This window comes from Pocillopora damicornis, chromosome 13, assembly GCF_964200805.1.
Source record: "Pocillopora damicornis chromosome 13, jaPocDami1.2, whole genome shotgun sequence".
In the NCBI taxonomy this organism is placed as follows: Eukaryota; Metazoa; Cnidaria; class Anthozoa; order Scleractinia; family Pocilloporidae; genus Pocillopora; species Pocillopora damicornis.
The window spans coordinates 21,099,942-21,113,753 of NC_142682.1; the positions used below are offsets into that span (position 1 = coordinate 21,099,942).

General features: G+C 41.1%; 1 protein-coding gene across 1 annotated transcript; it reads right to left on the bottom strand.

Moving 5' to 3' along the window:
• Nucleotides 1–417: 417 nt before the first annotated feature.
• On the bottom strand, nucleotides 418–3,275 carry LOC149035902 (uncharacterized). Its single transcript, XM_089191667.1, has 6 exons — nucleotides 3,114–3,275; nucleotides 2,778–2,992; nucleotides 2,109–2,418; nucleotides 1,879–1,971; nucleotides 1,261–1,394; nucleotides 418–1,090 (listed from the first exon to the last, which is right to left on the bottom strand). The coding sequence occupies exons 1-6, from the start codon at nucleotides 3,270–3,272 to the stop codon at nucleotides 586–588; spliced, it is 1,416 nt and encodes a 471-aa protein (XP_089047793.1). The 5' UTR covers nucleotides 3,273–3,275; the 3' UTR covers nucleotides 418–585.
• Between the last annotated feature and the right edge of the window lie 10,537 nt (nucleotides 3,276–13,812).

Below are 13,812 nucleotides of genomic sequence, written 5' to 3' on the forward strand. Positions count from 1 at the left end.
ATTTACACCCAATAACTTAGAATAGAATTATATGATTTAATGGCTGTTCCGTTAACATTTAGCTCTAACTGTTCATCATTTAGTCTACCTCCTTTCGATATCATTGATCCATATTTATCAAAGTTCCCTTTGAACCGTCACATGTTTCGACGCGCGAGCTGTGGGCAAATAATTAATTCGTGTGCGGGCAAGTCCGAATCGGCCCGGACGTGCGTGGGCAAGTTTGAATCGGGGAAAAATCACCATTCGTGGCCGGTTTTTGCCTGTCGGGTGTATTGCTTTTGTGACGGACGGCTTCAAATGAAATAATTCCGGGTGCAAAAAAAAAAACAAAAACAAAATCAAAACAAGAAAACAAGAAAACAAGAAAGCGAGAAAACAGGACAGGACCGAACAGAACAGCAAAAGCCAGACAAATTCAAATTCACACACTTTTTATTATTTATCTGACAGCTAGAAATCTCTCTGGCGGCTTCCAAAAGTCCAACAACAATAGCGAAGAAAAGGGATCTTCTTAGAGTTCTCGTTCTGTTTTTTTTTTTCTCCTCTTTGTCCTTTTGCTTTGTCCTTTTTTTTTTTTTGAGGTCAGGATCCCCGCTCCCCGCCCATGACTGCCTTGTGTATCTCGCGCACGCTGGTCAGCAGTCGCATGGCGTAGGGACTGCCTTTGGCAGCAGCCACCTTCACAGCGACTAGCGACTCTCTCGACTCCACCCACTGCTCACCGTCCAAGTCTGGGGCATAGTTAGAACCTCCGGTGTGCCTGTACCATAGAAGGAGGGCTTGGCCTTCCGGCAGGAAAGCTTGAACACGCCCCAGGAAAATCGAAGGCTTCTGTAGGGTGCTGTCCTCGGCCACGAGTCCCACAAAGTCGCCCACGTCGATCTCCGGCTCCGAGATCTCTGGCAGCTGGAGAGACCTGGTCATGGGCCCGGCCACAAGCTCCTCTTCTTCGGCCTTGCGCCTGGCCAGATCTAATGCCGGGGTCTTCTTCTGGTTTGCCGTGCGTCGGTCGTAAGTGTGCTGGGCCTGCTCTCGGGAGTGCCGGAGACAAGCAGCAAGGCTGTCTTTCATCTGATCGTCGCATCCGCTGCAGATAGACAGAGGGAGAACGACAAAAAGAAAAACGTATCAAACGGTTATCAGCGATGTGGCTATGCCGGCGTTTTAAAGCAACAGATTCCAAAATTCGCGGGGAACGAACGAAGGAAGGAAGGAAGGAAGGACGTGACTTGCAGTTCAATAGCCATGTCGACCTACCTCTGGGAATATGCCCAGGTCACGAAAGATGACCTTAGTCCGCATACCGCCACCTTGCTTCCGGTCAGGAGTTCGAACATTTTCTGTAAACGTGTTGTGAACGACGTGCTCGAGTACGGTGCACCCTTGGAATTCTGAAATGAAATAGGTCAGAGTCAAAATGATCTGCTGCTGCACAGCAGTGGGCCCAGTTGTTCAAAGGCCGATTAGCTCTAACCCAGGGTTAAATTTTAATCCAGCTTTCTTTATTTCTTTGTTCAGAAGTCTTTTGGGGAAAGTCTTCACTATTCTTTTTAGAACATGCAATGATCAAATTGCAAGCAAAAAGATTTGAACTGAATTTTCTCTTAAAGTTTTCAGACCTGAAATCAAATTTCACACTAACCCTGGGTTACCTTAACCCAGCTTTGAACAACCAGGGCCTGTGGTGACTGTGACCCACGGCCAGTGTTTTCAAAGAGTCCTCTTCGGCCCAAAAATTCCTAACCAGTTAGCTAGTTTCAAGCGAGTGCTACTTCACCCGGCGACGGCATGAGTTGGACAATTTTGCCTTGCCGAGCCCGGCAATTTTAGCCCGCGCTAGCTAGCTGGCTATAAGACGGGGAACCCTATACTTACCAGAAACAGGTAGTTGCTGCACAGCGTCGGATTAAGCACCTTTCTGAATTCTGATACAAACTGTATGAACAGCCTGCAGAGTTGGCTGTCTGCCTGCGGAGAGAGAGAGAGAGAGAGAGAGAGAGAGAGAGAGAGAGAGAGAGAGAGAGACTGTTATTAAAGTGTGCTCAGAACTCTTGTTAATTTCCGTACTCTGCTCGTGTCAGTCGTTCAGTCGTGACAAGAATTACCTGTATGGGAATAGTTTCAGGCCCGCTCTGCTTGCAGGTTTTGAACCTTCCGAGGTGTAGCACGATGCCGTCGCCATCTGTCTTGATCAAGGCCACGTTTCTGTCACGATAGTGCGCTTTCTGAAACGGTTCTTCCAGTTGGCTTTCCAAGACCAACTCCATCGTCCTGATTTCTAGGCCCCTGCTGGGCGGGAGGTGGGTGTACAGTGACAAAAGCAGCAGGTCGCGGGCCTCCTGAGCGCGTTGCTGTCTGCCCTTGGCCAATTCAAACCGGCACCGCTGGGCTTCCCTAGCTAGGAGGACTTGTTCCCTTAAGAGAAAGCGGGGACCAGTGTTCTTTAATATCTTTAGAAACGATTCATTCCTACAAATTGAAACTGTACTTCTTGCATTTATTTTCAAGCATTTCAACTCTGAATGCAGTCGTCTACTCAAAAGGGCAGGCAGGCAGGCAGGCAGGCAGGCAGGCAGGCAGGCAGGCAGGCAGGCAGGAACTGTAGACCTCGAGGACAAGCGTTCACAAAACACGATTCTGACTATTTTTAAATTTTTTACCTTTTCCCGATTGATCATCCAAGATGTTTAAAAGACAGACACGTTTTGTTTCCGTTTTGTTTCCGTTTTGTTTTGTTTCTGTTTTGTTTTACACTAACTAACTAGCACACTTACCAATCCAGCCACTTGCTTTGCGCTTTGAGATCTTCGACTGCGGTCGCCCTCTCCAGATCCCCCTGCTTCTGAAGTACAGTGGCCGTTCTTCTGAGCTGGGAGATAATGCGGATACCTTCGAATTGTGGCCCCAATCCCCGATAGCAATACTTCAGTGGGTACAGCAGACTGCTCGCGTGCACGCTTAGGGTCGCAGGACTCAAGTTCCTCTCCTCCTGATGTAGAGACGAGATGGCAACGTGTCGTAAATGTCTTTTAGCAGGTCAAATGATAATCTACAATCATCTGTCGTTGTCGTTGCAACGTGCAACGTTCTAAAACAACCTCGATACCCACCTTCAGATAGTCTAGGTATCCTTCGATAAGATCCCCGCGATGGAAGTCTTGGACTGAAGGCGACTCTCCGGGCCGGATTCGCTGAACGTATCCAAGATAACCTACAATATACAATATACAATATACAATATTTATTTGCCATATACGACATTTACACATGGAAAAAAAAAAAAAAAAATGAAGAAAATTGATGACAGAAAATAAATGGCGAGAAAACCTGAAAGAAACCACGAGGCTTATAACAAGTCAGGCTTTCTCACTTAAAATAACTAATCTTATATTAGAATTACAATATGGACTTATGGTAATTAACTTTGACCGCGCACACGTACACACACACACACACACGCACACGCATATTAAGTAAGTTAGTTAAGAATTACTGCCTTACAGAAGCTAATACTTAGAGAGAAGAAATTCCTTAAGCTTTCTTTTAAAAAAAGGGGAGGAGGGAGAACTGGTTATGTCAGAATTTAACGAATTATAAAAGTTTGGACCTTGAAAGTAAATTGAAAACTTCCTGGTGTTCGTTCTGCACAGTGGCAAACGGAAGGACTGAGCATTCCTAGTATTATAATTGTGGATTTGACTATTCAGTAAAAAAAAGTTATTGAATTTGGAAGGGAGTGTAGAGTTCTCGAATGAAAACATAAAAGTACCTAATTGAAACGAATGGATATCATGAAATTTTAAGAGTTTAAGTTCCTTTAAAATAGGGCCAGTATGGGCAATGTATGTAGAATTGCTTACTATTCTTAACGCACGTTTCTGTAAGGTTACAATTCTTTGAAGGTTTGACTTATAGGTACCAGCCCAAGCTGAATTGCAATAATACAAATATGGAAGGATCATAGAATTGTATAAAGTACGAAGGGAGTGAGTAGAGAGAAAAAACCTAGATTTATGAATAATACCTATAGATTTGGATAATTTATTTGCTGTTAAGGATATATGCGATTTCCAGGTCAAATTGTCATCTAATAAAACACCCAAAAACATGGTCTCAGAAACACGAAGAATAGGCTGCTCGTTTATGAAAACTTGAAATTCAAAGGATTGCTTCTTTTGCCAAGGCTTGAATACCATAAAATTAGTCTTGGCTAAATTCAAGGAGAGCCGCTTTGCTGCAAACCAGGTTGACAATTTGTTTAATTCTCTATTTAATGTGTTAATTAGGTAAACAGGGTCATTATGGGAGATAAATAAGTTTGTATCATCAGCAAACAAGATTGCATCAAGCAGGGAAGCATTGTTCAAATCATTAACATACAGGATAAAAAATAAGGGACCAAGAATAGAACCTTGAGGCACCCCACAGGGAATCCCCTGTGGGGCAGATCTAACGTTATTAACCTGAGGATAGATGGCCGAGAAACATGAAAAGAGGACCAGAAAATTGGAGCGCGTTCCATTCCTCTGTTTGCTTATCTGGTTTGCCTTTCTTTCTCTTCTTTTTTTTTTTTTGTTTTTTTTGTTTTTTTGTTTTTTTGTTTTTTTTTGTGTGCTCCATCACCGAAAATGCCACGAGCGATGCAACTAGCAAATAATGTAAAATGCGGAGCCGCCATACTCACACAGGATGCGTTCCAAGGCTTTGTCGAACGTGCTCGCGGCGAGCATCTGTCCGTGCCTCTCCAGCGCATGAGGCCTTGTGAAAAAAGACTTGGTCTCCTGCATGAACCATTGCAGATCTGGTGGGAGATCTGTGAGGCGCAGCGCGTAGGCCGACCTCTTGGGAGGAAGGGGGGCTACGGGAACCTGCTGTGGGGTTTCCTCGGCACGATCATGCCCTGGCTTCTCCTCACGATCGGGTGTGCTCGTTGTGACGGGTGGCGGTATTTCCAGCCGTGCGGCGGGCATGGGTTGACCGTGATGAGATGTGGCCGCCTTCGGGAACCTTTGCAGATGTGGTGGGAAGTCTGTAAGAGGCGGCACGTGATGCGCCACCCTCTTCGGAGGCTGTGGTAAGGTTTCCTCCACACGATCGTCTCCGTGCTGCTGGTCGTCGTGGGCGTGGGGTATGCCGGTGGTGACGGGCGGCGCTAGTTGCGGCCTTGTTGCCGCGAGCACGTGTTGACCGTGGTGACGTGCGGTTTTCTCCCTGGACCTTTTCAGCTTCGGCGGGAGATCTGTGAGACGCGGCACGTGATAGGCCGCCCTCTTCGGAGAAAGGGCGGCTACGGGAGGCTGTCGTGGTGCTTCCTCTGCGCCACCACCTGGTTGAAGCTGCTCGTCACCGTCGTCGTCGGATACTACTGCGCTTATTGCAACGGGTGGCGGTTGTTGAGATGCGGTCTTCTTCCTGGACCTTTGCTTAGGGTTTGCGGGCGGGAGATCTGTTAGACGCGGCGCGTGGGATGCCCTCTTGGGAGAGAGGGCGGCCACGGGAGGCTCTTGTGGGGCTTCGTCTCCACCATCGTCTTCTCCGCGCTCCTCGTCGTCCGATACTAGGTTTATTGCAACGGGTGGCGGTGATTCTGGCCTTGCTGCGGGCGTGGGCTCGCCGGCGGGATCAGTTTCTTCCTGGTCGCTAGAGTCGAGAGAACAACTATCCATGGATTCGGCCGACGGGCTCGGATAGCGGGGGCTGTCGTCGCCGTCGACCGAGCAGTCAGCGTAGCTTTGATCTTCACCTCCCCCCTCGATATCGCTCATCGTGTCAGTATTCCACAACAGTCACACGCTTACCAAATTCCACTTTCAAAAGAAAAAAAATTTAAAAAAAATAAATAAAAATTAAAAAAAAAAAATAGATGAAATAAGATGAACACGAATTAAAACAGAACAAAAAGACTTTGCGATGTTGTCTAGGTACTACCATCACTGATGCTTACGGCCACCTAAAAATTGAATTCGTGAGATCTCGAGACGCGGTTAACGAGGCGTTTGGGTCGAGATTGAACATTAACCAAGCCAGACCAGACCAGAGTTGACCGTTGACGCGAATGTCTCGTCTTGCGAGTAAAGCAGGGTCAATCCAAAAAAGAAAAAAAAAAAAAAAAAAAAACAGCAAACAAAAAGACAAAAACTGGGTACGGTACAGACGATACAAACGGCGTTCAAGCACAAAAGTTTCGGTACAACAAAACGACAAGAATTTGCTGGCTGGGTGTTCACTCGCATCTGAGACAATTTTGGCCTTTAAATCTCGAATCCATTGAAAATTCCGACAAATGCCACAAGAAAGATCAGTTTGCATACTCTCGCCCAATGCTGATAAAACGGAGTTACAGAGCCGGTAACTCACCTATCGGTCCCGCCTGTGCCCTGGGCTTCGACAAAGGAAAATGCGAGCGTTAGGGACGCCAAACTCGCTTTTGGCATATGCGCGCGGTGACGCTGAAAGGTCCGATCCGAGACGATTTTGGCCTTTAAATCTCGAATCCATCGAAAATTCCGACAAATGCCACAAGAAAGATCAGTTTGCATACTTTCTCTCAATGATGAAAAACGCAGTTACAGAGCAGGTAACTCACCTGTCGGTCCCGCCTGTGCCCTGGGCTTCGATCAACGAAAATGCGACCGTTGGGGACGCCAAACTCGCTTTTGGCATATGGGCGCGGTGACGCTGAAAGGTCCGATTACAAAACCAAACAGACAAGTGTAAACAAACAGACAAGCATTGCAACTATGTTCGTATCTACGACCACTCTGAGTAACGACCAAATTAACCGACAATCGATTCAATAAAAACGAGCCATCTGCTCCATGTGGATTGTGCTACCTTATTAGGCGTAGACATTGACAGCAAATTGTCATTTAATGAACATGTTGAGAAAGTATGTAAAAAGTTGGCCTCTAGAATCGCAATATTGCGTAAGATCCGAGCGTGTCTACCCCTTAAACAGCGACTTCAGTTTTATAATAGCATTATTCGCCCCGTTATGTCTTACGCTAACGTTGTTTGGGCAAATTGCGATAAAGAGCGGCACGCGTTATTTGTCATGCCGATCGCATGACACCATCAGTTGCTTTGTTTAACAAGCTAGGTTGGATCCCGTTTTATGAGCAACCTAAGATTGATAAATGCACAATAATGTATAAGCGAATTAATGGGACTTTGCCGAATTATCTAAATGAACAGGAGGACGCTCTTTCGCTGTTTCGGCAACAAGACTGTGGAACAGTACACCAATTGAAATTAGGAAACTAAATTCTGTAGCATGTTTTAAAAAGAACATGTTTGCCAATATTTTTAAGGAACAACAACTTTTGCATCATTTCGTAATTTAATAATTTATTTTTTATCTTATAATTGAATCCTGTCATATTTTATATTTTAACTGTATATATATATATTTTAGCTTACAGTATTTTAGATTGTAAATAGTTGTGAGGGCCACAAGTTTATTAGCCTTTGGCTATTAAGTGCCACCCTCTTTAAATAAAGGCTTTATTATTATTATTATTATTATTATTATTATTATTATTATTATGTCTTTACCACTAAGTGACGCCGATACGAGTCGCGCCGCAGCGCACCTCTAGCACAAATAATAATAATAATAATAATAATAATAATAATAATAATAGCGTATGTCTGTTTGTGGTTATAATAATCATCTTTATTGAGGAAACTTTCAGAAAAAAAGGTATGGTTTTCAAAGAGGACCTCAAAACTAGATATATCTAGTAAAAACAACAACTACTCACTACCTTCGCCATGTGTTTTGTCTGTTTCCATTTCGACACCGAGGGGGTACTGGGGTGTATGCATAGAGTTGAGCCCGCGCTCCAAAATTTAAAAAAAAATTATTGGAGCCAAAATCAAAAAGCTTCGGACAATGAAATACTCCTAGAGGAAATTCTAATCACAGAAAACGTGCCTGTCAAATTGGCGAAATGAAATAAATATGAACCCTCCACTCCCACAAGTGACCAAGACAGAACTTCTCCTTACTGTATGAATACAATATCAAGCAGGCAGGTGACGAGAATGGAGAAGAACATCGATCGTGGGATTAGTAGTTGAGCCAATACCAAATTCTTTGAACTCACATCGTAAGAGTTGTCTGGCAGATAGTAAGGACAATTACTAATCAGATCTTGGGAGTGAAAGGGTTTCATACATCGAGGTTGCACTGTCCGGTTTTAATGCCCGTATACTAGCACATGAGACATTTCTGCGATTTGATTGGCTTAGAGCAGTGGTGTTTCAGCTTAATTTAAGCCAAATACCTACATGTGAAAATTACAAACTAAACCCGGGTAGCGGTAGAGACGAATAACAGCATAATTTGTACCTGATGTTTGGCATGAATACCACTGGCGATATTTCAAAATTGCCTCAAATGCCACCGGCCTAACAGCTGGTGAGACTACGCATAACAATTTCGAAATATCACTGCAGGCATTTAGGTCAAATATCACTAGAGATCATCCAATTACCTACACAAAGACAAAGGACAAAACCACACACTCCTTTGAATATAAATTTGGGCACCAGTCTTTATTTTCAACAACAATACCAATGAATGTGTCAAAACTTTTCTTGTCTACTCCATTCGGTTAGGCAGTATTGTTTAGAGGGGGAAAAAATCTCCAGTCATCACTGCCTGCACACATTCAACCTTGATGGTGGCACTTGATAGCTACATCACACCAGCACAGTTCCTGCCCTTGCATGTCAGCTGCTGCAACTGAAGAAAAGAGAGAATTTTGCTCATCTGTTGACACTGATAGAAACATGAAATTGCACAGCAAAAAGTATGAAAATTCCTTAAAGCCCCAGCTAGCTTCACACTGAACTCCTGCACTTTTTGAAGCAATAATAACCAATCCAAAGTGTCTGAATGAAATTCAGCTGCAAAGGAGGAATGAATTAATGTCAAGGGTTCCTGTCATTTTTTTAAAGCATGGCCTCACAAACTTTTTCCGTTGGCTCCACCAATAAAAAACATTTAGGGAAAGTCAAATAATCAATACCACAACTAGTACTTAAATACTAAGTTAGCAATTGACTGAGACACCATTAGCACCACCATAAAAAAATGTAAGAACCCTCAACTGGCTGAAACTTGCATCATTCAGTTGCATACTATTCTTCCCATATACTGACTAAGTATTCTTTGGCAGTACTTACTTGTATTTTCCAGCTGGAGGTAACTGCTATGTCTAAGCACAATTCTTTTCTGGCCCCTCTTGGCTGATTGGAGTTTGCCTGCTCCAGTCGACTGTTATTTTCTGTAAAACAGAATAATATACATAAGGACCCAGGCATGAAGTGCAGAAACCTTCCTTGGAAACCTTGGAAACAACACAATGTTTTTAATTGCTCAGATCAAAACCAAAAAAGTTTACTGTTTGTTAAAAACAATGTTATGCAATGTTAAATGTTACATAATGTTAAAAATATCAAGGCCAAAAGTAATTCTGAACACAAAATTTAATAAATTTGACAGCTGTGAAGTATATAGCATTGCTTATGAATGAGACAAGAACGTGCTTTTAAATTTCCATCATACCCGAATAATGTCTGCGTAAAAATTGAGCTCAAATGTAGTATTTTTAACTTATAAATCTACTCCTAGTAAGTGGCCCTGGCAAACTATCTTTACATGTCACTGCCAATAAAATAACCCTCCATCTTCATAAAGATCTAAGTAGGCTCTTAAGGCCTTCCTGTCATTTTTTTAAAGCATGGCCTCACAAACTTTTTCCGTTGGCTCCACCAATAAAAAAGCATTTAGGGAAAGTCAAATAATCAATACCACAACTAGTACTTAAATACTAAGTTAGCAATTGACTGAGACACCATTAGCACCACCATAAAAAAATGTAAGAACCCTCAACTGGCTGAAACTTGCATCATTCAGTTGCATACTATTCTTCCCATATACTGACTAAGTATTCTTTGGCAGTACTTACTTGTATTTTCCAGCTGGAGGTAACTGCTATGTCTAAGCACAATTCTTTTCTGGCCCCTCTTGGCTGATTGGAGTTTGCCTGCTCCAGTTGACTGTTATTTTCTGTAAAACAGAATAATATACATGAGGACCCAGGCATGAAGTGAAGAAACCTTCCTTGGAAACCTTGGAAACAACACAATGTTTTTAATTGCTCAGATCAAAACCAAAAAAGTTTACTGTTTGTTAAAAACAATGTTATGCAATGTTAAATGTTACATAATGTTAAAAACATCAAGGCCAAAAGTAATTCTGAACACAAAATTTAATAAATTTGACAGCTGTGAAGTATATAGCATTGCTTATGAATGAGACAAGAACGTGCTTTTAAATTTCCATCATACCTGAATAATGTCTGCGTAAAAATTGAGCTCAAATGTAGTATTTTTAACTTATAAATCTACTCCTAGTAAGTTGCCCTGGCAAACTATCTTTACATGTCACTGCCAATAAAATAACCCTCCATCTTCATAAAGATCTAAGTAGGCTCTTAAGGCCTTCCTGTCATTTTTTTAAAGCATGGCCTCACAAACTTTTTCCGTTGGCTCCACCAATAAAAAAGCATTTAGGGAAAGTCAAATAATCAATACCACAACTAGTACTTAAATACTAAGTTAGCAATTGACTGAGACACCATTAGCACCACCATAAAAAAATGTAAGAACCCTCAACTGGCTGAAACTTGCATCATTCAGTTGCATACTATTCTTCCCATATACTGACTAAGTATTCTTTGGCAGTACTTACTTGTATTTTCCAGCTGGAGGTAACTGCTATGTCTAAGCACAATTCTTTTCTGGCCCCTCTTGGCTGATTGGAGTTTGCCTGCTCCAGTCGACTGTTATTTTCTGTAAAACAGAATAATATACATAAGGACCCAGGCATGAAGTGAAGAAACCTTCCTTGGAAACCTTGGAAACAACACAATGTTTTTAATGGCTCAGATCAAAACCAAAAAATTTTACTGTTTGTTAAAAACAATGTCATGCAATGTTAAATGTTACATAATGTTAAAAATATCAAGGCCAAAAGTAATTCTGAACACAAAATTTAATAAATTTGACAGCTGTGAAGTATATAGCATTGCTTATGAATGAGACAAGAACGTGCTTTTAAATTTCCATCATACCTGAATAATGTCTGCGTAAAAATTGAGCTCAAATGTAGTATTTTTAACTTATAAATCTACTCCTAGTAAGTGGCCCTGGCAAACTATCTTTACATGTCACTGCCAATAAAATAACCCTCCATCTTCATAAAGATCTAAGTAGGCTCTTAAGGCCTTCCTGTCATTTTTTCAAAGCATGGCCTCACAAACTTTTTCCGTTGGCTCCACCAATAAAAAACATTTAGGGAAAGTCAAATAATCAATACCACAACTAGTACTTAAATACTAAGTTAGCAATTGACTGAGACACCATTAGCACCACCATAAAAAAATGTAAGAACCCTCAACTGGCTGAAACTTGCATCATTCAGTTGCATACTATTCTTCCCATATACTGACTAAGTATTCTTTGGCAGTACTTACTTGTATTTTCCAGCTGGAGGTAACTGCTATGTCTAAGCACAATTCTTTTCTGGCCCCTCTTGGCTGATTGGAGTTTGCCTGCTCCAGTGGACTGTTATTTTCTGTAAAACAGAATAATATACATGAGGACCCAGGCATGAAGTGAAGAAACCTTCCTTGGAAACCTTGGAAACAACACAATGTTTTTAATTGCTCAGATCAAAACCAAAAAAGTTTACTGTTTGTTAAAAACAATGTTATGCAATGTTAAATGTTACATAATGTTAAAAACATCAAGGCCAAAAGTAATTCTGAACACAAAATTTAATAAATTTGACAGCTGTGAAGTATATAGCATTGCTTATGAATGAGACAAGAACGTGCTTTTAAATTTCCATCATACCTGAATAATGTCTGCGTAAAAATTGAGCTCAAATGTAGTATTTTTAACTTATAAATCTACTCCTAGTAAGTGGCCCTGGCAAACTATCTTTACATGTCACTGCCAATAAAATAACCCTCCATCTTCATAAAGATCTAAGTAGGCTCTTAAGGCCTTCCTGTCATTTTTTCAAAGCATGGCCTCACAAACTTTTTCCGTTGGCTCCACCAATAAAAAAGCATTTAGGGAAAGTCAAATAATCAATACCACAACTAGTACTTAAATACTAAGTTAGCAATTGACTGAGACACCATTAGCACCACCATAAAAAAATGTAAGAACCCTCAACTGGCTGAAACTTGCATCATTCAGTTGCATACTATTCTTCCCATATACTGACTAAGTATTCTTTGGCAGTACTTACTTGTATTTTCCAGCTGGAGGTAACTGCTATGTCTAAGCACAATTCTTTTCTGGCCCCTCTTGGCTGATTGGAGTTTGCCTGCTCCAGTTGACTGTTATTTTCTGTAAAACAGAATAATATACATAAGGACCCAGGCATGAAGTGAAGAAACCTTCCTTGGAAACCTTGGAAACAACACAATGTTTTTAATGGCTCAGATCAAAACCAAAAAATTTTACTGTTTGTTAAAAACAATGTCATGCAATGTTAAATGTTACATAATGTTAAAAATATCAAGGCCAAAAGTAATTCTGAACACAAAATTTAATAAATTTGACAGCTGTGAAGTATATAGCATTGCTTATGAATGAGACAAGAACGTGCTTTTAAATTTCCATCATACCTGAATAATGTCTGCGTAAAAATTGAGCTCAAATGTAGTATTTTTAACTTATAAATCTACTCCTAGTAAGTGGCCCTGGCAAACTATCTTTACATGTCACTGCCAATAAAATAACCCTCCATCTTCATAAAGATCTAAGTAGGCTCTTAAGGCCTTCCTGTCATTTTTTCAAAGCATGGCCTCACAAACTTTTTCCGTTGGCTCCACCAATAAAAAACATTTAGGGAAAGTCAAATAATCAATACCACAACTAGTACTTAAATACTAAGTTAGCAATTGACTGAGACACCATTAGCACCACCATAAAAAAATGTAAGAACCCTCAACTGGCTGAAACTTGCATCATTCAGTTGCATACTATTCTTCCCATATACTGACTAAGTATTCTTTGGCAGTACTTACTTGTATTTTCCAGCTGGAGGTAACTGCTATGTCTAAGCACAATTCTTTTCTGGCCCCTCTTGGCTGATTGGAGTTTGCCTGCTCCAGTCGACTGTTATTTTCTGTAAAACAGAATAATATACATGAGGACCCAGGCATGAAGTGCAGAAACCTTCCTTGGAAACCTTGGAAACAACACAATGTTTTTAATTGCTCAGATCAAAACCAAAAAAGTTTACTGTTTGTTAAAAACAATGTTATGCAATGTTAAATGTTACATAATGTTAAAAATATCAAGGCCAAAAGTAATTCTGAACACAAAATTTAATAAATTTGACAGCTGTGAAGTATATAGCATTGCTTATGAATGAGACAAGAACGTGCTTTTAAATTTCCATCATACCTGAATAATGTCTGCGTAAAAATTGAGCTCAAATGTAGTATTTTTAACTTATAAATCTACTCCTAGTAAGTGGCCCTGGCAAACTATCTTTACATGTCACTGCCAATAAAATAACCCTCCATCTTCATAAAGATCTAAGTAGGCTCTTAAGGCCTTCCTGTCATTTTTTTAAAGCATGGCCTCACAAACCTTTTCCGTTGGCTCCACCAATAAAAAAGCATTTAGGGAAAGTCAAATAATCAATACCACAACTAGTACTTAAATACTAAGTTAGCAATTGACTGAGACACCATTAGCACCACCATAAAAAAA